Genomic DNA, 24118 nt, shown 5'->3' with positions numbered 1-24118 from the left:
ATGCCACTGACTCACTTGATCGAGAGCTGAGGCTGTCAACGATCGTGACGTCACGGAGTGGTGGACTGATCTCCCAAACGAAGTCTGGCGACCTGAAGTATGTTTCCAGATTTCCATCCTGCTGAAAAAATGGGGTGAAAATCATCGCCTTGTCTGTCTATTGAAGACTTGAATCTAGTATTCTGACCATGGATTCTGGCTGGGCTCAGTACCGAGTAATTTATCCGTATCAGCCTCGTGATGAACGAGACATAGCTATTAGAGAGGGTGATATTATGGTGGTCGCAAAGCCTGTGTCCGACCCAACTGGCTGGCTTACCGGAGAAAACACGCGCACTAAAGACGTTGGCGAGTTCCCTGGAACGTATGTGGAATATATCGGCGATGTTAAGGAACTTCCTCAGGAGGAGAAACCTCCAACACCACCTCCAAGGCCACCAAGGCCTGCACGACGGAACGCGGGAGGAAATAACAGTGCGCGCACTGATGCAAACGGTTAGTTGGGAACTTGTTTGTGTATTTATTTCAACAGTGTTTGACTATTTCGTTTTCATTATAGAAGCTTAAGGGATAGTAGTTATTTAGCACCACTCGATAAGAAATCGATACCTTTTGTAGTCATGAATTGTATTTTATTAGCTGCACGATAACGTTTAGGCATCATTGCAGTTCTTAGCTTCCTTACAAACTGATCTTTTTCGCGGATATCTACAGGATGTATTCGGGTTTTTGTTATTATTTTGGCTTTCCCTATTTATACTAACGTTGCATCTATTGTGGTGAACTTATCGGTTCGTAATGCCAAATGGTGGAAGATAATTTACCTGTATATATATCATAAAACTTACAATCAACTGTTTGTTTATTTATGATGATTCATTTGTCGATTTCCTTGTTTTGAGCAGAAAGAATGCATGCTCTAAAATATACAAATACCCGAAGCTGGTAGTTCCCTGAAAATTTTTGCAAGGAGTAGTCACTAGAAGTCAACTTATCACTAGTTTAAAATGCATCCCTGAGCCACTCTGTAGCCCTTTATCTATTTTTTTACGGCCTCTTGCTTCTCATTAACATGGTTTTTCCATAATTTACAAAAAATGTTTCAACAAACCATTTTTTGTGCCTTACAGATCAAACGGGTGGCCATACACTGACTGAGACATCTGCTATGAAACCTGTGTGGTGTTGCCAATGTGAGTAGCATGCAACGTGAAGTCCAATCCACAATGAAAAAATTATCAATTTGTCAGTGTAATAAATTCCAAGGGGACTTTCTCAGAGCTTGATCGTTAATCTCCTGTGGGAAACTGTAACTAAGTGTGAATGTAATTCATGAACAGTTTATTTGTAAACGACAATATTACATTTACTCTTGGCAACATTGGTCTTTATCTAGTCAATTAATTTCATTTTTATTCACCTCTGAATGTTTTCTATTGTACTCATGTAATACATTTATTTAAAATTTTGGGTTTGTGTTTGAAAATGTGGAGCTATTTGCATGGTACTTCAGTCCTTATTTGATTAAATTGACTAAGGGAAAACTGAAAGGGTTGGCTATTTACACAAGATCTAACCCAAACTGTGGTTTTACGCAAACACTGGGCCTTACATATTCTCTACAAGGGGTTGTTTACATTAAATAGTGGTCCTCCAACTGCAAGTTTTTGGCCCTCTTGACACTGTTCACAAAAATATATGTTCAGATAAAAGTTCAGCTAAATTTAAGATTATTTAGAATGCGGTTTTGTTAAACAATGGCTAAACTTTGTTAAAAAAATCAGCCCAAGTAAGTTCCAGTTTGCTTCCTGACTTCTGATGATTTTTAAATTAATTTTTGTAACTGTTTTAATTTTTAGGTGAAGACTTCATCTGGGGAGTTGGAAGTGAATTGTACAGATGTGCAAGTGTGTAATAGTGATTATGATCAGATAAAATATTTGATATTTATTTATTATAATTTATTACAATTTAATGCAATTAACAAAATAAAATACTGTAACCTAATTAAGAAAGGAGAAATACTGTAAGGTTGATCTGTAAAGGAGTCATAGACCCCATATACAGAACAATCACTTTACTAAATTAATGTGATATACTGTTAGGAATAATAGACCAATAGTTATATAAAAGAAAGTCTCAACAATAATTGTCAAAAAAAGATTAAACTATGTAACTCTGAATTTTTTATAATTAGACCAATTCAGTTGGTATTCTTGAAAAAGTTCCTCACACCTGGCTCTTAACAAATAAAGAAACCCCAACTGTACTCTGTTCTGTTGTAAAGCAAGCAGTAAGCAGCTACAGCACAAAATAAGTGTAGAGAGAAACACAAGACATAGTTGAGTGTTTTTCCCCACCTCTTGAGTGCTCTAGCTGCTACCCAAGTACTTTATAACAGAACAGAACTCAGTCAAGGCTTTTTTATTTGTTCCATAAAAAAGAATCTGTCATATTTGGGTAACTTTCTATTTTCGGAAAAAATTATTAGTTTTGATGCACACAAAATTGTTGTCAGCATATTTTATACTTTCGCAAAACATGCTGAAATAAGCAAGCAGAATCCTTGTTAGAAGGGTTCAATTAATCTGATTGGTTGAATAAGATCAAAGCTGTCAAAATGTCAGACCATAAAAGTTCATAAAACATCAAATTTTGCAATCTGCAATAGTTACCAAACTGAAACAGTTTGGAAAGTCAAATTTGACACTTTTGCTTGTAGATTTGTAGTCTTAATACAGATTGTGAAAGTGAAATGTTCAGAGAAATCTAGCTTAATTGTGGCTGATAAAACCATGCAAGTTTTTTCACATAACAATTAGAAAACAGATTCTCCAGGTGGTGTTTTATCAATGAACAACAGCCAAATTCATGGAAACAAGAAGTTTGCTTGGGGTGACAGTACTTCAAAACTCTGCTGCTGTGATTGATTGGCCTTCCACCCAATGTATTGAAAAGGATATTAGAGCAAGCTCCGAGTTGTTCACTTAAAGGGCGAATGTTATTTCCAAGGCTTGCTCAACTGTGTTGATTGCAATGGACCACATGGTTGCAGTCGCTCTGACAACATCATGATTTATACAAATTTTAACATTTATGCCAGTTTGGTTATACTTTTCATCATTCCTGTTTTTGAACAAGAAACTATATAAACAATACAAGTGTAAGAGTTTTATTACCATATGTAAACCTATGATCTTACTGAGTACAAGAACCCTCAAAACTCGGACAAACTATTTTGTTTTAATTATGGTGATTTTTGTCTCTGCTCACATTATAATAATGTCATATAAAACAGGCTGTTTCAACCAATGACAAAGCAAGTTATATCCAAACTTTATTATAATTGCATTTAGAAGCGATTATTCATGACAACAATACAATTTAAAAGACTAAACATAAAAGGATTTATTTGAGCATAGTTCTTTATTGTAAGTTTCTCTCTCTCTCTTTGTTTCAGTGGGCACAAAGTAGTATGGCTGTATAAGTTAGCAGTCAAAGAAATATCCAAATTGATATAACCATTCAAAACTATCATTAATGTACCAATTATCTGTTTTTACAGTGTGTGATTTAGCTTGGCATCCTCAATGTGCAGTGGAATTGTCTAAGTTTCCCTGTAAGATTCTCAAAAAAGAATCAGAAGAACCAGATGAAGATTATATCAGATTTGTTGCTGTAAGTACATTCTGAATGAAAGCTTTTATAATATGCTGCTCTTTGCTGAGGATTTGCAAATCAGTTATGTACAACAGTTTGGTCACAGTCTCAGAATGGCCCAAAGATCCTTTTGAATCAGACAAATATATTAAGTATGAGTTGCATTTCGTGTGAATACAACAAAGTATGATTTGAAAGAAAGGGGAGAGGGACAAGTAAAAGAATCAAAGGAAATCAACATTACCTCAAAACTCAGCAGTTTCAGAATAATTGTGATGAAATAAAGTAGGACATATTTCTTTTTGCAACCAAATTAAGTTATTGATGCCTTCAAGGGATTAGAATCAAGCGACTATGGGTAGGGATGCACTTTCATGTGGATTAACTGCTGGATGAAAATTGATTGGGTAGCAAGTAAGACAATACAGGCAATCAACTTCTAATAATGAAGATCTCTTAGAGATTAGGTAAAACAATTAGATATTCATTTATGTAATGATAATTTCAACACACATGTGCAATAATGGCATCATTTGATTTGATACCAAATACATGTACCTAATGGTGACCACTATTTCTGAAACAAAGCTTATATTTCAAAACTTTTATTGTTGATTTATGTTTAGTAAATTGCACAGTGTTACATGCATGTATGTCAGTGATCATAGGTTCTTCCGAGGGAAAAAAGGCCTGAAACCAGTTCGCTTAACAATTCAATGTGGCAGAATTATATCTTTCTTTCTTATGATGTAATTGAAACTCCGCATAAGAATTAGACATTCTGTGCATTTAACCCTTTCCAGTCCAAGGGTGACCATGTGTAATACTACCCCATCTGCCCAAGGCAAGGGAGCCAAAATCAAAACAAAGTAACACAACTTCAAATTTTAATCAATATATCAGAAACTACTCATTTATTTGAAAAACAATAGAAAGAAACTTTGTTCCTAAGATAATAAACTTTTTATTGCTGCCAAAAATGTTTTCTTTCATGCATGCATTCAGTAAATATTCAGACCTCAAGTTGAGTGAATAGAAATCTCAACAAAAACCATCCATGTTGTTCATGAGCTCACTTATGTCTCACATAAAATTATTACATTTCAGGACAAACTATATCTAACTAACCTATTAAATGAAGAAAATAAGTGATAAAGAATTATTAGTGTTACTTTGGACCGATTCGGTGATCAATTCTTCAAAAAATTAATACAAAAAATCAAGCTCGAGATTTCAAATTTAGCGCCAATGTTCAAGCAAGATCCTCTGCGGTATGGTTCTTAAAACAGTCTAAACAAATGCGTTTACCGCAGAGTTCACAAGCCATTCTGCACCACGTCTCCCTTTTTTGCTTTAAACAGCGCTTACAACGACCTTTGGAGAACTTTACGGGCCAATGCCCTCCTTCTAGGCGCCCAGAACTTGCGAACAATCGCCGTGCTGAAAAATTTCCGATCAGCGACTTCACGAGATCTAAACGAAAAGCCAGTTGGGTTCTTGAGCGGTGATGCGGGGACAGTTTCTCCAAAATGTATGCATTCACAATCGCAACATCCACAAAGAACCACATAAGACAACGCCACCACTTTTTCGATTTCCTTCCAGCCATGTAATAGCCCCGCATTTGATCGTTCAGGTCTACACCGCCCATGTTTTTGTTGTAGGTCTTCACGACTGGGGCGCTGGGAACTTGAATCACCGTTCCATCGCGTTGCCTTCTACCGACAGTGTCGTTCCCCACGGGATCGGATTGGGAGCTCAAAAAATAAACTGCCTTCTTATCCTTCCATACAGTTACGACAATGTTCTCTTTGCGAAGGAACAATGACTCTCCTTGGCGAAGTCGCTTGACTCTTTCAGTCGAAGGGGCAATTTGTCGCGGGATGCCTTGTCGATTTCCACGAACGGTTCCGCAGATATAAATTTTATCTTTAAGCAAATCTTCCGCGAGAGCGAGGGAATTGAAAAAATTATCGACAAAAACATGGTGATTTTTGCCTACCAAGGGTCGAGTAAGATTGCGGACAACACGGTGTCCGAGTCCTTGTTCAGGATTACCATCACGTTGTTTACCCGTGTAAACCTCCAGATCGCAAACGAAGCCGTTCGACGAATCTGCGCATTCCCACACTTTAATTCCCCTCTTCACCGGTTTTAACGGCATATATTGTTTTAGGGAAAGTCTTCCTTTAAAAGGAATCATTGCCTCGTCGATCGAAACATTTTTCGACGGCCTGTACTCGCTTTTAACGGCCTCTACAATAGAATCGAGAAGAGGTCGCACTTTAAATAACTTGTCGTGATTTGCGTGCCCTCGTGGCAATTCTTTTCTCTTATCGTTTAGGTGAAGATATTGGGATATCTTCGCAAAACGATTCCTCGGAAAAATCTTTTGCACTTCTGGGACTCCGAGAAGCTGATTTTTCGACCAGTAGGAATAAACTTCGGGCAGTTGTTTAATCCCAAACAGGATGTTTAATGCGAAGAATGCCTTCACTTCTTCGGCGTCGGTTTCACGCCAAGTAGGGTCTGGATTTGCTTCCATTGCTTGCCGCGCATAACGATTTGTTTCTTCTGCAATTCTGTCAAAATTGCTGTCCTTAAACATTAAGTTAAACATTTTAAGGGTCGAATAACCTCGAACGTCCCTAACCAGGCCGGTATTTGCGACGAACGGATTCACAACAACTGGACCAGGGTCCTCGTTCCACTCTTCTTCGTATTCATCGCCACTTTCCTGATCGCTAATATCGAGATCTGACAAATCCTCTGTGTCAACTGACGAAACAGAAATGTCAGATTCTGACTCACGATTATCTCGCTCGAATCCCGGTTCAATAGTGAAGCCAATGAACTCTTCTTCCTCGCTATCTGAATCGAAGAGCGCCGCCATTTTAAAACTATGCGAACAAATTTCAACTCGCAATTTCTCAATAAATTCATATGAACACCACCCCCGAAAGTTGGCTTGAACTGAGCTTCTACTCTAACCCTATTGGTTAAAACACAATAGGCCAGAAGAAACAATAAAAATTAGCATTTCTTATTGGTTAGAATTGACCTTACTGTAGAGTGCCATATGGCACGCTTGGGAATTTGAGGGGTGGTACACGCGTGTGCCATATGGCACGGTTGGACGGGAAAGGGTTAATTGAATATTTTGTCCATTAGAACTGTGTTCTTCAGTTACAAAGTGAACTGTTTCAAGTTTTATAAGTTGTTTTCTTTATATTCATTCTCGGTATGCTGCAGTATGGCAAGCCAATTGTAGCAATATTCAATAAATGGATTTTTTAATTCAAAGAGTCTAGTTTAGTTCAATTCAACGTGTAAATTTATGTTCAGCATACTATTTTTTGGGTTCAACGTCCCATTTTGCATTCAATACACTTTGTTATCTTTCAGTGCGATTGCTTCAGTTCAACCTCTTTTTTTATTTCAATTGAGCATATTACGTTCAACACTTTTTATTTTGTTCAATGCAATTTATTTTTGTTCAATTATTTACTGCACAGCAGTTGACCGAAAAAACTCTAGCTTCCCCAGTGGTCACTTCTCGCTTGCCTTCCTAGCCCACCATTTTGAAGAAAACAATGAGTAGTTGTCAGGACAAAATAATGGATCGCTCATCTCTTTTGAAGTTGTCGTCTTGGCTTGGAGAAGCTTCAGAGCTTGTGAAAGAGATTTTAGACGAAGAGACTGCTAGCTCTGAGACATCCCGGCCTGAAACTTCAAGTTCTTGTGGGAACCGAGTGTTTTCAGCGTTGCAAAGAGCGAGGTCCATGTTAAACTCATCACAATCAAGGTGTTAAATGGGGTTGACAGGGTTCAGCCAAGGTTCTAAGCAAGCTAATTGTTTAATCGAGAACCGTCTGCGTTTGCAAACTATCTAGCAGTCTCCTCCAAGTAAAAACTGTTCTGCTTTGTCCAGAACTGTATGAAGAAATGTTGATAGGTCCCTGTCAGCATTAAATTTGATTGTAAAGACATTACGATCGATCACGAAGCAAAAAATTAAAATGGCTTCTCAAAAAGTATTCCAGCTTTTTGTGACCTGCCGAGATCAAAAGGGACTGGGCAATAATGGTCAACCGCTGTGCAGTAAATAACTGGATGAAAATAAATTGCATTGAACGAAATAAAAAGTGTTGAAAGTAATATGTGCAATTGAAATAAAAAGAGGTTGAACCGAAGCAATCGCATTGAATGATACCAAAGTGTATTGAATGCAAAATGGGACATTGAACCCAAAAAATAGTATGCTGAACATAAATTTATGCATTGAATGGAACTAAACTAGACTCTTTGAATTGAAAAATCCATTTATTGAATATTGCTACAATTGGCTTGCCATACTGCAGTAAACTTAATTGACTTTTCAATTTAAAGTTTTTAATTAAAAATGTTGCTATGAAAACTTATTCACCAAAAAGGAAAATAGGAAGCATAATGCAGTAGCACAATCACTTCCACTTATTTCAGAGTCCAGATGAATGGGATATGAATGATGTTTTGGTGTGGCTTGCTGCAACCAACCATTTCCTCTATGCTGAGATTTTCAGAGAACACGAAATCACAGGAATTCAACTGCGGGACTTGACAACCACCTCATTAGACCAGATTAATATTACAGATAGCTTTCATAAGCAATCTATCCTGCTAGCTATCCAAGAATTGTTCACTGGAGAGTCAGAGACTGTGAGTGTTAGCTGTACAATTGTACATTACATTGTGCAATTGTATATTACAATGTACAAGTGTAATATTCAGTACTTATACCTCACCAGTGATCTGTGCCTATTGCATGCTCATTAGTTAACTAGGAGTCATTTCACTGATTACCATTTACCTGAGCTCTTTGTGGCCCATTAAGGGCAAACTGCCTTGTGGTTACTTTGAGATGAAACTGTTTTTGAAAGGAGGAGGGTGTCATTAAAAAAAAAAATTCGAATTGGGGAGAGAGTTTGGTTGACTTTGACCGTATGAAAATCATGTACATGAATTGCAGGTTAATAATGAATTAATGTGAGAATGATCTTTGCAGTAATGAACACCACTTATTAAGTAGTAATGAAAATAGAGCCTGAAAAATATTCAGGCCTGCATGGGAGTTGAAGCCATGAACAGGTGTTACCGGTGCACTGCTCTACCAACTGAGCTTAGAAGTCAACTGGGAGTTGGTCATTTTGTTGGTTTGTAAGAAATTCATCAAGTGTTGAATAAATGACTGGCAGTGAATATAGTATAAGAAAACCATATAATTTTATGTGAACTGTGGACTAACAAAAGACTATGAGGGTGATCTTCACAGGGATGAACACTATATGTAGGGTGTATAATGGTGTAAAACAATGTTGATAAGTAATGATAAATCATCTCTTTACAATCAAGGTAATGTTGACATGGTTATTGTGACTACACTATCATGTTAGTAGTCTGACAATGTATTCTCTTTATTACAAACAGAGAACATCAGAAGTATTTAGTGGTTTTCAGTCAGCCCAAAGAGGTCAGTTTGATGCTATGTTAAGTATGACATTCATATTTAGTTAAAGGAACTTTAAGTTGAATGTGGCCAGTAATCTTGGATTGCCCTGGTTTTGCTGTGCTTCACTCTGATTGCTAGAGGAAAGTCTTGCAACACTCTTTCTGTCTATCAGGTGCAGGAGTCCATTCATTTTTGTTTTATTAGCAAAATTATTACATTTGGAAAGTTGAATTTTTCAAGTGAGGAGAATAAAAGATATTAACCTTTTAACTTTCAAGATCTGATTGCTAATTCTCCCCTCTAGCTGCTACACATTTCCTTGTAAAGTGGTAATGAGAATTTGGTGTTAAATCAGGGTAACAACTACCTGATAAGTTTGAATACTCTCATTACCTGTTTGCTGGGTAAGGTATGGAGAAGATAGGGAGAATTTTTATTTTGATCACTTCTGGGAGTTTATTGGTTAAATTCACTGAGCTTAATATCAGGAATGAGATTTGACTTGAAAGATATTTGGAAATTCTTGATTTGCTGTTTGGTCCAAAAATCTGAAGAAAAAGTCAAATTAAACATTTTGTTTTTGGGCATTCAATATTGCTGACTTGAATGATATTTTGCTCCTATTTCTTGTTAGTTATCTGCTGTCATTGTAACTTATTAGTCAGATGGAGACTGATTGTGCTAGAATGTTTATTTTATTGATAGGTACAAAGGGTAGTCATCTCCCCAAAGAACAGAACTTCACGTCTCTGCAGTGGTGTGACAAGTGTGGCAAGTGTCTGTGGGGATTGTTCAGACAGGGAGTTTTGTGTTCAGAGTGTGGCTTTCAATGTCACAAGAAGTGTATGTTTGACAGTGTTGTGGTATGTCCAAGGAGAAGGGTTAGAATACGAAGAGAAAGTGACGCTGATGGTAAGATATGGATGCCTTTGCTTATCAATTTATTTGGAGGAGTCACTAAGGACTATTAAAAACCGCAAAACTGTAGAAAAAATCATCAAAATTGTAAAACCACAAAAAAATTTGGTCAAAACTAAAAACTGCATGCAAAACTGTCTAAACCAACAATAAAATTTTTTGCATCCCAGTTATCAAAACCTGAAGTGATCCAACACATTGGTAACAAGTGGAGCATACAGAGGTTTCACAGTTATTTGAGATTAGTGGAGAAGCATAATTGCCTCCCTTGTTTGAGCCAAGAGGTCCAACGCTTTTTTGAAAAATTAAGGGTGTATATATCTTATTTAATCAGTTATGTCAGAGACTAGTTAAAAATATACACTTATTTAACTTCTTATTAATTGCATTTGAGTTTACTAATTTTTTGTTTCCTAATTCTAAATTTTTCAATTTTGTTACTTTTTAGTTCCTGTGTTTGGAGCAGAGCTGGGTGCACAGTTTCAACCAACTGATAGACCAGCACCAATGGTTGTCACAAAATGTGTTCAGGCCATAGAAAAAGGAAATACAATAAGGACAGTTGGTATCTACAGCATTGTGCCATCAGGAAGTGAAAAGAATGCTCTTAAGACTGCTTTAAATCAAAGTGAGACTATGTAAAATCTTAAGTTATTCTCTTACCGCAGTATAAGAGTTCATTGTTTTCCCCTTTCACTCCCAAAATCTCTTTTATTAGCAATTCTCCTTACAGCCCGCCACACAATTCATATGATGTTAGTTTTGAGAATTTGGTGTTGGATCAACTACTAATCCCTTATAGTCATAATTCTCATCATCTGACTACGGTACTTGATATTGTAAGGAGAAATTCTGTCTTAGTCACTTATGGGAGTGAAAGGGTGCATCGATCATCTTATTGGATGATTAGAGTTTGTCATTTTTGGCCTGTTTTTTGTCAAGTTAAATTGTTTTTATTCATGTTGGTTTGTGCTGCTCTGTGTGATGGTAAAACGGGGGTGTTCAACTTATGCTGATTGTAGGACAGAGAAAAAGTATGATAATGGACTTGTTCCTGTAATAATCCTAACTTATCAGCATGAATTTGTGTGCCACAGGTGCCAAAAATGTGAACATGGATGATGAAGAATGGAGGAATCCTCATTGTGTTGCCACAGTTCTTAAAATGTATCTAAATGAGCTTCCAACATGTGTGTTCACTGAGGACAAGTATCTATCATTTGTTAAAATCTTTAGAGGTAAGTAATTGTCAAGGATGTACTTGTAGTTACTCTTAAAGTACGTAGAAAACTACTAAATGCAGTTACAAACTGAAGACTCTAAATGGCATCTACTTATGACCTTAATATGATCCCAAGCAGGATTAAAAGACCTTATTCCTGAAAGTGTAGAATAAATTGTTGAGGTCACACGCAAGGTTTTTTTAAGTTTGCTCTGTCAGCTTGAGGCTAAATCCAACAAAAAGTTAATGGAAGAACAAACAATTTTCAACCCCCTCAACAAGATCTGTACACAACTATTTTAAGACATAAAGTGACTTTTTTTAAGTTTAGTGTACCAGTGATTGCATGGTACGTACTTTGGTCTGTTTTCTTTTTCAAGATGAGAATCAAGATGCCTATGGTAAACTGCTTATGGACTTAATTGAGAGTCTTCCTCCAGAAAACAAATCCCTCCTCATGTACTTGTTGAGACATCTTTACAGGTAAGAAGGCTGCATAACTTACCAACTCTTCTCAAGAGCCAACTGCCCCACTCTTCCTGTGCTTATCCCTGTTTCTGTAGCAGAAAGCATCCAGGAATATTTCAAGTTAGCATTTATCTTCCCCTTCACAGGGGCGGATCCAGGATTTCAAAAGGGGGGGTGGATGGCAGACAAATTTTGCAATAATGAGCCAATCAGAATCTTACTTCGCCTCACTAGGCGTTGTCAAATGGCTTCCTTGCGAACCTTAGCGCGAAAAGTGGCGGCAGACGACGAAACGTGGCGTAACAACAACCAGACATGAGCGAGAGCTAATTTTTCTTTCTTTCTTTATTTTCTATTTCAAATAAAGTGACATTTCGAATTTTTTTTTACTGAAAAATGGGGGGGTGGATATCCACCCTATCCACCCCCCCTGTATCCGCCCCTGCTTCATGCCTAGATAATGGTGTCTGAGTCCATCTTAAGTTACAATTCAGTTATAAAATTGGTATTCAACATAAGACTTAGCAATTATTCTGTTTCCCAAAACACTCTTCTTTTGTGCTGTAAAGTTCTTGTATTTAGGTTTATTTACCCAATATGAAGAGCTACTCATTTTGTAATTAGATAAACAGAACTTAAGTTGATATGTACTAGCTGAACACACATGTAATGAGTAATAACTATTGGATGAGAGTGAGCATGATATTTTGCTAAAACCAAACTCAATTATTGTTTTATTATACTTTTTTTAAACAATCTTTTAAAGAAAACACCTCTCAAGGTTTCCAAATGTTTGAGAATGCTACATGAGCAAGGGGCTGGGTAACCAGGCAGACTTTGAACTTGATGCAGTTAATGCAATATTCCCTGAAAATATTCCATTTATCATGTCAAGTCCACAGGCTTTTTGTATATTTTTGTACATGTATGTATTTGATTAACTGCTCTCAACCAATCAGATGTGATATAGTAAGTCTAATGTATAATAATAATGATTATCAGAGCAGATTTAATAGTTACGCAAATGAACTATTTCTCCTTTTAGGGTCAGCCAAAGTGTAGAGTGGAATGACATGTCATCAAGAAAGCTTTCCTCACTATTTGCTCCTATTTTGTTAAGGCCAAACCAACAGCATATTATGTAAGTTGTATGGATTATGATTGTGTTAGTAAGAGCTAACACTCAGAAATTTTATAACATCTTTTTAACCTCATGGTTTTTTTTGGAGTGTTTGGCAAGACAAATCTTTATGAGAAGACTACATCACTCTGCTCAGAAGGTTTGGGCATTTACCCTGCTACTGATCAGATTGTCCACTTTTGAAACAAAATTAATAACCAATTGGCAAACCCCATCAATTTAAGCCTGACAAGCAGCTTGTGTGTTTTTGAGTACTTGGCTGGTGGGAAAAAATAAAAAAGATAGAAACAAGGGAACAACTCTGAGAGATAACGGTAATGTAATCATTGTTGAAATTTGCTGAAACACCTTACTAAACCCTGACTTGCATAAGCTCACAAAAAGAGCTTTTAAAAGGAAAATTCATAAGTTGCTTTGGACTATACTTGGGATTGAGGACTACTATGTTGACGCCCATTCACTAATATTGAAATTCAATTCAAATGATTATCGAATATTATAACTATAGTACTTTGCTCACAGATCCGTATATCACAATTCTCTCCTCTCTACTTTCCAGTCTGCTCTGCCTGTATTTGATTATTAATTGTCTTGTTTTTAACTCACTAATAATTTTATTGTATTTAATTTGTATGACAACTGTACATATCTTTTAGCTTATAATGTAGTAAACTAATGCACGGCTTATAACCCCAGTAATATTGTAGTAATGAAATCTCTTTAGCTTACAATGTGTAGTATTTACTTATTTATTACTAATACCTGCCAAGACTAGCTAATGCTATATGCAGGTTGTGTAAATTTGCTTTTAATTTGCTATGAAATAATAAAAAACAGTCAAGTCAAGTCACAATACTGCAATATTCCTTGTAAATGTTGCTGAATATGCTGGAGGAGACTTGCACTGCTCTGAACAAAATGTTTATATGGGTCTATGATGGTAGAATCTAATACAAATGACAGACCATACTGTCTGTGTAGTTTTAGAAGAGATTTGCATATGATATTTTCATAAAATTCTAATACATTTATAATAAAGGGCTTTTATAACATCAATGTTGGTTCCACAGGGCAATGGTTGCAAACCATGATGCAGCAGTAGGGATTATTGACTTCCTAATAAGTAATGGAGAATGGACAAAGGAAAATACACCTCCAGGTAGATGAAAATCATTATTATTGGCATTTCATTTTTCTAATATTTTAAATCATCAAATAAACCCCCTCACCTTGAATAAGGGGTCCCTACAAGTTAAAACCTGTCCTAACTAAAGTTAGCACCCCCTCCCTAGAGGATGAGTGTGGCTCAGCTCTTCCCTTTCCCTGTCTCCATGTATAGTGCCAAACCAACAAAAGCTTTATAGTAATAGTGTTGTATCACATTTGTTTTGGTTTCCCATTTTTTTTAGTCTGTAATCATTTGGAAATTTGGAAATTGAAAAGTTAATGATTACTAGAGCTAACTATTTCGCTATTATTATTATTATTATTATTATTATTATTATTATTATTATTATTATTATTATTATTACTATTATTACCAGTTTTGGATTCACCTCCTGGTCCTCGTCATCGGTGACAAAAAATGATCATGATACTTTATGCAGGGGTTTCATTAAGGGCCAGGCACAGGGCAAATTGACCGGTTGTGCGGACGGCTTTGCCCACCTGATTTGACAGTCTGGAGGAAAGTTTATCTTATAAAGAAGTTCAGTTCAACGAGTTTTGCCCGCCTGTGAAAACCAGTTGCCCCTCTGCAGAAAACATTAATGAAGCCCCTGTTTATGTCATCAATATTGTGTTTTGTTTTTGTTTTTTTCATATCTTTTTTTTTTTTACGTATGTTTTTAGTGCCACCCAGACCACCCAGACCACCGTCGCTTACCACCCCTCACAGTTCAGATGAAAAACTTCAAGACTGTCCCTGGTACTGGGGACACACGGACAGGTAAGCTTTTCATTTCCCTTCGGTGATGTTGACGTTGTGGTAAGTATCGGTCTACAAACTGACTCTGTTGTATTTCCTTAAATCCAGGGAAACTGTCAGTGAAAGGTTAAAAGACCAAGAAGATGGAACATTTATCGTCCGTGACTCGCGGCGGGCTCCAGGAGAATACACCTTGACGCTCAGGTAGATTTCGTGCATTATGCCGATTGAAACTATTGTCCAATCCCACTGTAGTATTAATTCCAAAGAGACTCTTTCAACTTACACCTTGACGCTCAGGTAGATTTCGTGCATTATGCCGATTGAAACTATTGTCCAATCCCACTGTAGTATTAATTCCAAAGAGACTCATTCAACTTACTTTGTAATATTTTTGTTCTGTTGTTGTGGTATTTTGTTTGATTACGTTGTCGTTTCTACCGTGCTTTTCTTAATGAACTGTTCAACCCCTCAGAGTGACCGGCTTCTAATTTCCCCTTACAGTATCTGCCTTAAATCAAATGTCAAGGTGCTGAGAATAAACAAATTGATGACCAATTAAACAAGCTCGTGATTATCAAACAAATTCTCCTTGTCAGTATCAAAGGAAATGTAAAGAGAAAAGTGTGGAGAAAATGAATGCTGATATTGTGGTGTTAAAGGTTAAGATCTCGTATCTCTTAACTTACGGACAGATGTAAACCAACTTGCTTTTTTTTTATTTAGGAAAGGAGGAATGAACAAACTGATTCGTATCTTGTATAAAGATGGTTGTTATGGCTTTTCTGAGCCGCTTACATTTTCTTCTGTGGTTGATCTCATCAACTATTACAAGACAAGATCATTGGCTTCATACAATCCGAAACTTGATGTCAGACTCGAAACGCCTCTCCAGAAATACGAGCAGGTACATGAAACTGAGGACAAACTCTGGTTAATTGAATGTTCTTCTACCCTTTTTGAAGATATGTTCTCTACGTATGCAAAGCACCAATGGAGAAACCGCGTTTAGTGAAAATCAGTCATAGTCCTTGTTCTCAGTCTAAAGGATTTCTTCTTGTAAATTAATCATTTAGAAATTTCTGTGACTATCCATTGCAGCCATTTGCTCGACATTCTATTGATAATACATTTCATTGAAGTGTGTCATTTGCGGAGAAGCAAGGGTGTCTCGTTTCAAAACGCACACTTTACTGTTCCAGCAAGTTGTCAATGTTTACGAGTTATTTCTTTGTGGAGTTTAATCTTTAATCGAGATACTCCTAAAACAGTAATAACTATACTAGGAGGACTCTAGAAACATCAACAGATTCCAACTTAACCTGCTTTTCTATTCAACAATTTACATACGATAGTTTTACTGACATTTTCTTAATTGTTTCGCGAATTTCATGCTTGCAAGCCGGCGCTTATACATCACCATCTTGTTCGCTGTGGAACACTATGGCGCACAAAGCAAAGTTTAAGCAGTGAATAACAATAACACCTACAGTTCTTTTAAACGTGTTTTTAAACTAGATCATTTGGTTTTATCAACTGAGTTGAAAATGTTAATTGGCCACCGGAAAGAGTTTACAAGATCAGGGCTCGACACCAACTTTTCAACTTACTAGCCCAGTGGCTACTGACAACTCAGATGTTACCACAATTTTAGTTTGTTTACTAGCCAAATTGGCGAGTGGAAATCGAAAACCGCTAGCCAAAACTGAATTTTTACTAGTCTGTAGCTAGTTGGCTACCATTATTGTCGAGTCCTGAAGATGACGTTTCGAGCGTAAGCCATTTGTTAGAACGAAGGAGTCAGAGTGGAGTGTTTTTAGACTGGTATGTTTACAGACTCATACGCGTCAGACGAATGTCTTGTACCAGTCTGCGATGGCCCCTAGTCTTTGAGCCGCTCTGTATAAGGAGAAGGTAACTGTTAATCCCATACGGGTGTTAATGGTCTACAGAGCGAAGCATTTTGTTTGGTAATTCTTTCACTTACAGTAGAGGGGTGATATTTGTTATATTTTTTCAGGATGAAGACGACGAAGGCGGGCAAGGCTCTTTCAAGGATACCGATATTTATGTACAAAGACTAAGAAGAGCGCACGAAGAATATATGCAAAAATCAGACAACTACGAAAAGATACATAGTGAATGTGTGGAACTAGAACAGGTTAGGATTTATAGCTTTCTTTGAAGGAGAATGCATCCTTATTGTTTTTTTGTTTTTTCTTTTTTATTCGAATTCAGTCCCGTAAAATGATGTTCCATACGTATCCATCTTGATGCCATGCAATTTTCATTTTGAAGTGTCAGCCATCTCCTTACCCCAGTCCCCCAAGGAGTGCATAGGCCGTGAGGGAGTCGGCTGACGACTCAAACTGCGCAAGAACACAGGGCGATCTCGCTCCCTTTTCTTCATTGTAGTCAAACTTTTTGCTTTTCTAACAATGCAACAGCAGTTGAACTTTTGGAACTCAAAGGTAGTACTGTATATTTGAACTGAAACAGTACAACTAGAGGCGCTTTGAACTCTGCGAGTAATAGAAGCACCGCGCACAAGTTATTACGACAGGTAACGCAACGCGAGTGGAATCGCCAAAGGGAACTTTGGACATGTGTAAACGATTATGTGGATTGTACAAACTTTCCGCAAGCCAAAATCTTTGTTGATAATGCATGTAGGGTCTGAAAGAAACATCCATGTATGGGGTAGTGGTATTCGGAGTGCGACAGTTGTTTGTGTTTATTTTAAGATGTTCCTTGGTTCATCTTATTTACAGAAAATTACAGACTATCATGAAGAACTTGATGCTCACCGTGAAATCATGAAAATGATCGAGGATCAAATAGTACTGCACGAGTCTTACCATAAAGAAGCTCCACCACAAAATAGGGCAATGTGAGTGTACAATGAATGTAGTTTCAGTAACAAAATAGGGCAATGTGAGTGTACAATGAATGTAGTTTCAGTAACAAAATAGGGCAATGTGAGTGTACAATGAATGTAGTTTCAGTAACAAAATAGGGCAATGTGAGTGTACAATGAATGTAGTTTCAGTAACAAAGTAGGGCAATGTGAGTGTACAATGAATGTAGTTTCAGTAACAAAATAGGGCAATGTGAGTGTACAATGAATGTAGTTTCAGTAACAAAATAGGGCAATGTGAGTGTACAATGAATGTAGTGTCAGTAACGGAGGTAAACACGATTATGACGTGCTCTTAGGTCGCCAGATGGCGAAGGAGATGGGGGTGGGGGTGGGGGTAATTGAACTTCATTTGAAGCATGAGTGAATAGAGCTTTTCGCGCTGATTGGCTTGTTCTGAAGTGTATAGCAAGTAGTTTTCGCCTCCGAGCAACCGATAAGACAGAATCACGCGTCAAGAGTTTAATTTCTGACCATTTGCGGTATATTGAAAGAAATAAACTAATTTCTGGGTATCTGTGTGGTGTATACTAGAACACGTATTCACCTCAGTGAAAGTGACGGATGGATATCTACCTTGCGGCTTAGCGGTTCGGTAAATATCCATCACCACTCACCTCCACTTCGGTGAATTGTTAACTTGAAGGTATCCCTTTCACTGAAGCTACCATCCACTTGTCTCTTAGAGTTTTGGTCGCTTGTGATTCATAATTCTTTTTCCTTTCAGACTTCGCCAGAACTTTGATCTATTAAAGCATAAGAAACTTGAAGCAGGGGGAACTGTGAGCACAATCGAAAAGGAATTGGCCAACATTATGGAAAAAACACGCGTTCTGAACAAGTGTATGAACAGCATCAAGCCAGACATAATTAAGTTACAGAAAAGCAAGCAACAGTACTATTTGTAAGTTGAACTTCACCCCTTTCCTTTATGTGTGTGATTTCGTTGGACTACTTACTGGTCAGCGGAATTGTAAACTAGAAGTTGTTTCATTTGCAGTGTCCTCACAACCGAATGGGGAATGGATGTGGAAAGACTGAAACAAGAGATTGGCGAAGAGTGAGTAAAGTTTGGGTTGAATCAGATTTGTTTTGGTTTTATTCTCAAATTCGACTCTTCAGCTCTCAGGTCATGAAGAGATTTATTTTGCGTGAGACATGTATATAAATCACACTTTGCTATTTGGTGGCACTTCATAGTCATTTGTTAACACAATAGTAGTGAGAGAAAACACCAGAAGAAAAGACCTAAACATAGACGAAACAAGGACTACTCAGTTCTTCATGTTACTTACCTCCATGTTATTTCTATTTTCTCCTTACAGAGGAAGGGAGAGAGGGTAAGTTCATGTTGGCATATACAAGTTGCAAAAACTCAAATTTGTTTGATCAAAATGGTAGTTTATTAGTCATTTGTTTTTTTCCTCACCTCTCCTTCCCTCCTTTCCCCCTCCCCTTTCCAGCCCACCTCCTGGTAATTCCTTCATTCTTTTCATTTATCAGCTTTAAGCTGTCTGTCTACCTTCCATTCTTTGTAGCTTCCTCACTTACTGATTGCTCTTTTCTTCGTCTTGGCCTCCCTCTCTGTTCCCTTTCACCTATCATACCCAGTAATTATTCCTCTTCTCTCATTTTCTTTTCCCTTTCAGTCACTTACACTCATTCAGGTCTCTCTCACCCTAATTATTTTTTGTCCTCCTCCCTCCCCTTCGCCTTTCCTACCCCCTAAAAAAACAATGTATTTATTTAATGCTGTTTTCTATTGTTATCTGTTGGTCGTTTTCTGTTTGTTCTTGCTTAAACGTGCATGCGGACCGTGCGTATTTAGCCTGACACGATTTCTCATCTCTTAACAGTGTATTGGAAAATGGCAACCCTGAAGAAGACATCTACGATATGTAAGTTATGACTGATGTTTTACCACACTAAACCAGGTTCAAGTGCTATAGCAACGGATAGTCTTTGTCTACAGCAACAGTGGGATTAGGGTTGATCCTGGTTTTCATGTGTCGGAAAAATACCAGACGATCGGCGATTTCACTGTTTCCCGAACGTTTCAGTTTCTTTCACATGTGATTTTTATTTGTGACTCGGGATACCTTTGGTTAGCAACAAGAGGACTTGTAGGGAGCTAAAAGTATCGCCGACGTCACCCAACGGTGAAAATTGAAGTTTTCATACATCGTGGATAATCACCGATCATCGCAGAATTCCCGATTTCTCGCTGGCTATCCTATGCAGTCGGGGATCTCAACGATTTCGAGTTTTCCGGCGTTTGTCGGAAAATTTGGGATTTTCTTGATATATGAAAACTAGACTTAATTACTGAATTAGGTTTCAAACTGATGAAAAACTAGTTTATCAGTCAGACTTCTAAGTAAAATCATAACTCGTTGTTAGATGGATAGACTGTTTTCTTAGGAGATATATGAAAATAATACTCTTAGGTTAAGTCACCTGAGAGCATATCTTAAGGTAAGAATATTTTCTATATCGAACAAACTTGGCTCGTGACCAGATAGCCTATTTGATCACTTATGTCAGGGGCATTGAGTTAGCATAGGAAGTCATTTTGTGAAAGGATAGTCTGCTTGAGTATCAAGAAAGTGGGAACGAATTAGAAGATAAAGTGTTAACTTTCTCTCTAGCCTTGGACTGAGAGAAACAAGAAATGATTTCAAATCGTTATTGTTTTGTTTTTTAGGCCTGAAGTAGACATTTCTGAAGTACAATGGTTACACGGGACTCTAACCAGGTGGGGAGTGTTAACGGAGTTGAAAACTGCTTGTGGGGCTTTTTTTGTCAGTACGGTGCTGTAGTGGATAGTTTTTTTTTTTTTTTTTTTTTTTTTTCACTTTTAAAGTCAGAAGACGATACCGAGATGTTATTGTTGAAATGAAAGGTTTGAGTGCGTATTTCTCTGTACAAGGTAGCTTTATCGTTGTACTCTGTAATCCCGGTATATGACCAATCATATGGCAGTCACAGAAAAGGGAACTGAGTTCTCTGAAGTCTACTGGTTTTTTTTTTTTTTTTTTTTTTTACTGCTTTTCTTTTTGTAATTTTTTGGGTTGGCAGACTTTTCATTCTGTAGGGGGTGACATTTTATGAGAGCTTTTATGAGAGCAGTAGTAAAGTGTTGGGGAGCTTGTTTTGGAAACTTGTCATGCACATAGATCAAGTTTATGCACGCACAGTCTATGGACAGCGTTTGAACGATTTTTAAGCCTCACATTTTGTTATTTAATTTCAAACTCCGGATGTTGCATTTGTAGTGTTCTGATTTGTAGTGCTCCGGTTATCAGCTTTTAGTACATATTAAATCAGTGGATAGCGTTAAAGGTGCGCTCTGATTGGCTAGTCAAACTCCGAATATCCTTTGCTATTTACCTCCGAGCAACTCGGGAAAAAAAGTGGCGTCCCGGTTTGCATCCGTGACAAGCGGAGAAATCACTCAAATTAACGACGAAGCAGTGTATATTATCTCACTGTTTTAGTATATACTAAAACAACTTTCGCTGCTCGGTAAATATCCACCACTAACCACCTTCACTTCGGTGAATAGTTGTTAAATATACCGAATGACCTTATATGGAAAACGATTTTCCAAAGTGTTGCTAAGCGGGAATTACTTCGACTGGAAACAAACCCTTCTCCCGTGCACTGTGGATAATTTAATTTGATAAAACAGTTATTCCATTCGGGCTTGTTGGATACGAGATTAGTTATATCTTATCCACCTTATTAGCTGTTTTCAATCTCCTATCCGACGTGCGCTCATGGGACAACTGTTAAGTATGCACTAGTATCGCAGAGGTCAGTGGTTCGAATCCCGTACAGGCCTGCTTTTTTCAGGTCTGATTTTCGCTATTGCATAAATAGCGCTATCTACTGCGAGGATCGTACATAATACGTGTCTATAACCGCAGTTCAAAATATATGAACTTCATATATTCATCATATCTGATTTATCATCACGGGTTTATTACGAATCAACTTAACGGCCTGCTCCCAGTTGGCTTGTTAGCTCAATTGGTAGAGCGCTGCACTAGTATCGCAGAGGTCAGTGGTTCGAATCCCGTACAGGCCTGCTTTTTTCAGGTCTGATTTTCGCTATTGCATAAATAGCGCTATCTACTGCGAGGATCGTACATAATACGTGTCTATAACCGCAGTTCAAAATATATGAACTTCATATATTCATCATATCTGATTTATCATCACGGGTTTATTACGAATCAACTTAACGGCCTGCTCCCAGTTGGCTTGTTAGCTCAATTGGTAGAGCGCTGCACTAGTATCGCAGAGGTCAGTGGTTCGAATCCCGTACAGGCCTGATTTTTTTTCAGGTCTGATTTTCGCTATTGCATAAATAGCGCTCTCTGCTGCGAGGATCGTGCATCATACGGAATTAATTTTAGTTGTAGAATATGATCGCATCTTAACCTCAGAGAGTCTGAAAGAAATATTTTATTGTGCATTGACTGGTTATTTGTACCTGGATGGATATGAAATATGTTTAAAAAGTTTTAGTATTTTACGAGAGCTTCCAATCGTTTATAATACCACTACTTTGTTTACGAATATATTTGATTTTTGTTTTCCTCTTCAGGGAAGAAGCAGAATCACTCTTAATGGACAAAGAAGAAGGTACTTTCCTCGTAAGGGAAAGTGCCCGAAGGCGAGGGGAGTATGCTGTGGGTCTTAAGTAAGTCAACATAATACAAATACCTGAAAAGCAACGAAAGACTTGCAATTTTTGTGTTATGTTATTGTTAAAATGCCTTGAAGTTACACAAGTTTTGCTTGTGGCGTGTTTTGTAGTCATAAACATGATTCGGTTCTGCTTTGGTGGTTTGCTCCTCGTTCTGAAGAAGCATTTTAAAAACCTTCCACTCTCCAAGCGGCTTTCTTATGATTCTTGAAATAATCATATTAACCAACGTTGAACAATTTTTTTTCTTTCAGGCACGGAGGAGATGTTAAACACATTGCAGTTAACAAAGGACCAGGGGGTTATGGTTTTGCAAATTTCACCAATTACCCAACTCTAAAGGACTTGGTGAAATATTACCACGTGAACACTCTTCAGATTCATAACCCTGGATTAGATACAACTCTTAAATTTCCCCTCAAGAGCGCGCCGCTAAATAACTCTTAGAGCTTTCAAAAAAAAATTTTGCTAAAGATTTGATGAAGGCAAACTCTATTGGGGAAGGGGATTGGTGCGGAGACCATTTCGTTTCCAAGGGGATATCGTGATTATTGTTCCATAAAGGGTATGTCCTTTTTCTTGCTCGTAAACTTCAATGTTTCTCTATTTACCTCAACCCCGTGGATTGCAACTATAAATTTTTTACTAAAATTATTTGTACAAGAAATAGTATTAGTTCACCTGTTAGTGTCAATTTTTACTTCAATTTTTGTATAGCCGACAACAGTTTTTACTCTTGGAAAATGTATCGTCCTCTGTTTTGGTTGTTAGGGATAAACAGTGACGAGGAATCAATAGCTTAGGTTCAAAAGACGCTTTTCGAATTTTAAAGATTGTCTTATGCAATCCTTCATAATTTAGTTCCGAAAGGTACTACGTAAAATTACTTTTCTTTCAGGTAGTAAATAGCAGTGTGTATTAAATTATTGATCGTCAAGCTTTTGCAATAATACAAGACATTTACAATTATTTCAGAAAGAAATTTGTTTTTTTATAGGTATTTTGTTGTCAAGAATTGCATTTAGCCTGAAGTTTATAGATATTAACGAAAGGATCTTAATTGTGCTGTTTGCTTTTCTTTCTGTTCCTTTTTCTTCTTTTCATCCCTCTATTTTTCTTTTATGCCGGTGTGGGGAAGTAAAATCCATCCAAATTGTAGTCTGCATTGGCATAGATATTTCTTGTATTAGCTAGGAAGATGTCAATGTTTCTGGGAGCGAGATGTAGTGTTAATTTTCATCAACTTCATCAGCTTTAAAAATTTTTTAGATTTTGCATCGTCAGCAACAGTTACTTCAGGCTTTTGTGGCCTGTGGTGCTATCTTTTGCAATGAAAGATCCTGTCCGTGTGGTACTTGTTAGTTCAAGTAAAAAACAAGGGTGGATTCTGGGAGTAAGAATAAATTATTATTTTCAATAGTACGTGTTTGTTATTTGCTTCAGGTTTTCTCCGGCTCCGGTTTTCCTCCCTCCACAAAAACCAATATTCTAAACTCCAATTTTACCTGGAAACAGTAGCCACGAAGAGCAACCCCGTGGAATGTCCACTGCTAAATCCCATTATTTATTTTATTTCTTTACCCTCGATATTTCTGAAGTCTCCTTCATCTTCTGATAAATATAAACTTAATTTTGATTGAGTGTGGAAATTGTCCAGCCCTTC

The 24118-nt window shown here is 37.3% G+C and overlaps 1 protein-coding gene across 1 annotated transcript; it reads left to right on the top strand.

Annotated features, from left to right (window-relative positions):
- The first annotated feature begins 52 nt into the window (after positions 1-52).
- Positions 53-23134, top strand: LOC111326832 (phosphatidylinositol 3-kinase regulatory subunit alpha). Its single transcript, XM_022930910.2, has 24 exons — positions 53-495; positions 1131-1193; positions 1860-1907; positions 3566-3678; positions 8143-8358; positions 9127-9169; positions 9854-10060; positions 10515-10694; positions 11164-11304; positions 11669-11771; positions 12802-12897; positions 13968-14056; positions 14749-14845; positions 14933-15028; positions 15551-15731; positions 16845-16985; positions 17596-17714; positions 18469-18645; positions 18742-18801; positions 19067-19081; positions 19598-19639; positions 20446-20496; positions 22354-22449; positions 22710-23134. The coding sequence occupies exons 1-24, from the start codon at positions 189-191 to the stop codon at positions 22900-22902; spliced, it is 2874 nt and encodes a 957-aa protein (XP_022786645.2). The 5' UTR covers positions 53-188; the 3' UTR covers positions 22903-23134.
- The last annotated feature ends 984 nt before the right edge of the window (positions 23135-24118 follow it).

This window comes from Stylophora pistillata, chromosome 11 (assembly GCF_964205215.1).
Source record: "Stylophora pistillata chromosome 11, jaStyPist1.2, whole genome shotgun sequence".
NCBI classification, from domain to species: domain Eukaryota; kingdom Metazoa; phylum Cnidaria; class Anthozoa; order Scleractinia; family Pocilloporidae; genus Stylophora; species Stylophora pistillata.
This window is presented reverse-complemented; position numbering and strand designations above follow the sequence as displayed.

What these genes read in the sequence shown, in the direction of transcription:
- LOC111326832 (XM_022930910.2), top strand. Translation starts at nt 189, where the DNA reads ATGGATTCTGGCTGGGCTCAGTACCGAGTAATTTATCCGTATCAGCCT. An exon ending in ATTATATCAGATTTGTTGCT is followed by an intron (nt 3,679 to 8,142) that starts GTAAGTACATTC and finishes CACTTATTTCAG; the next exon opens with AGTCCAGATGAATGGGATAT. An exon ending in TAAGACTGCTTTAAATCAAA is followed by an intron (nt 10,695 to 11,163) that starts GTGAGACTATGT and finishes TGTGTGCCACAG; the next exon opens with GTGCCAAAAATGTGAACATG.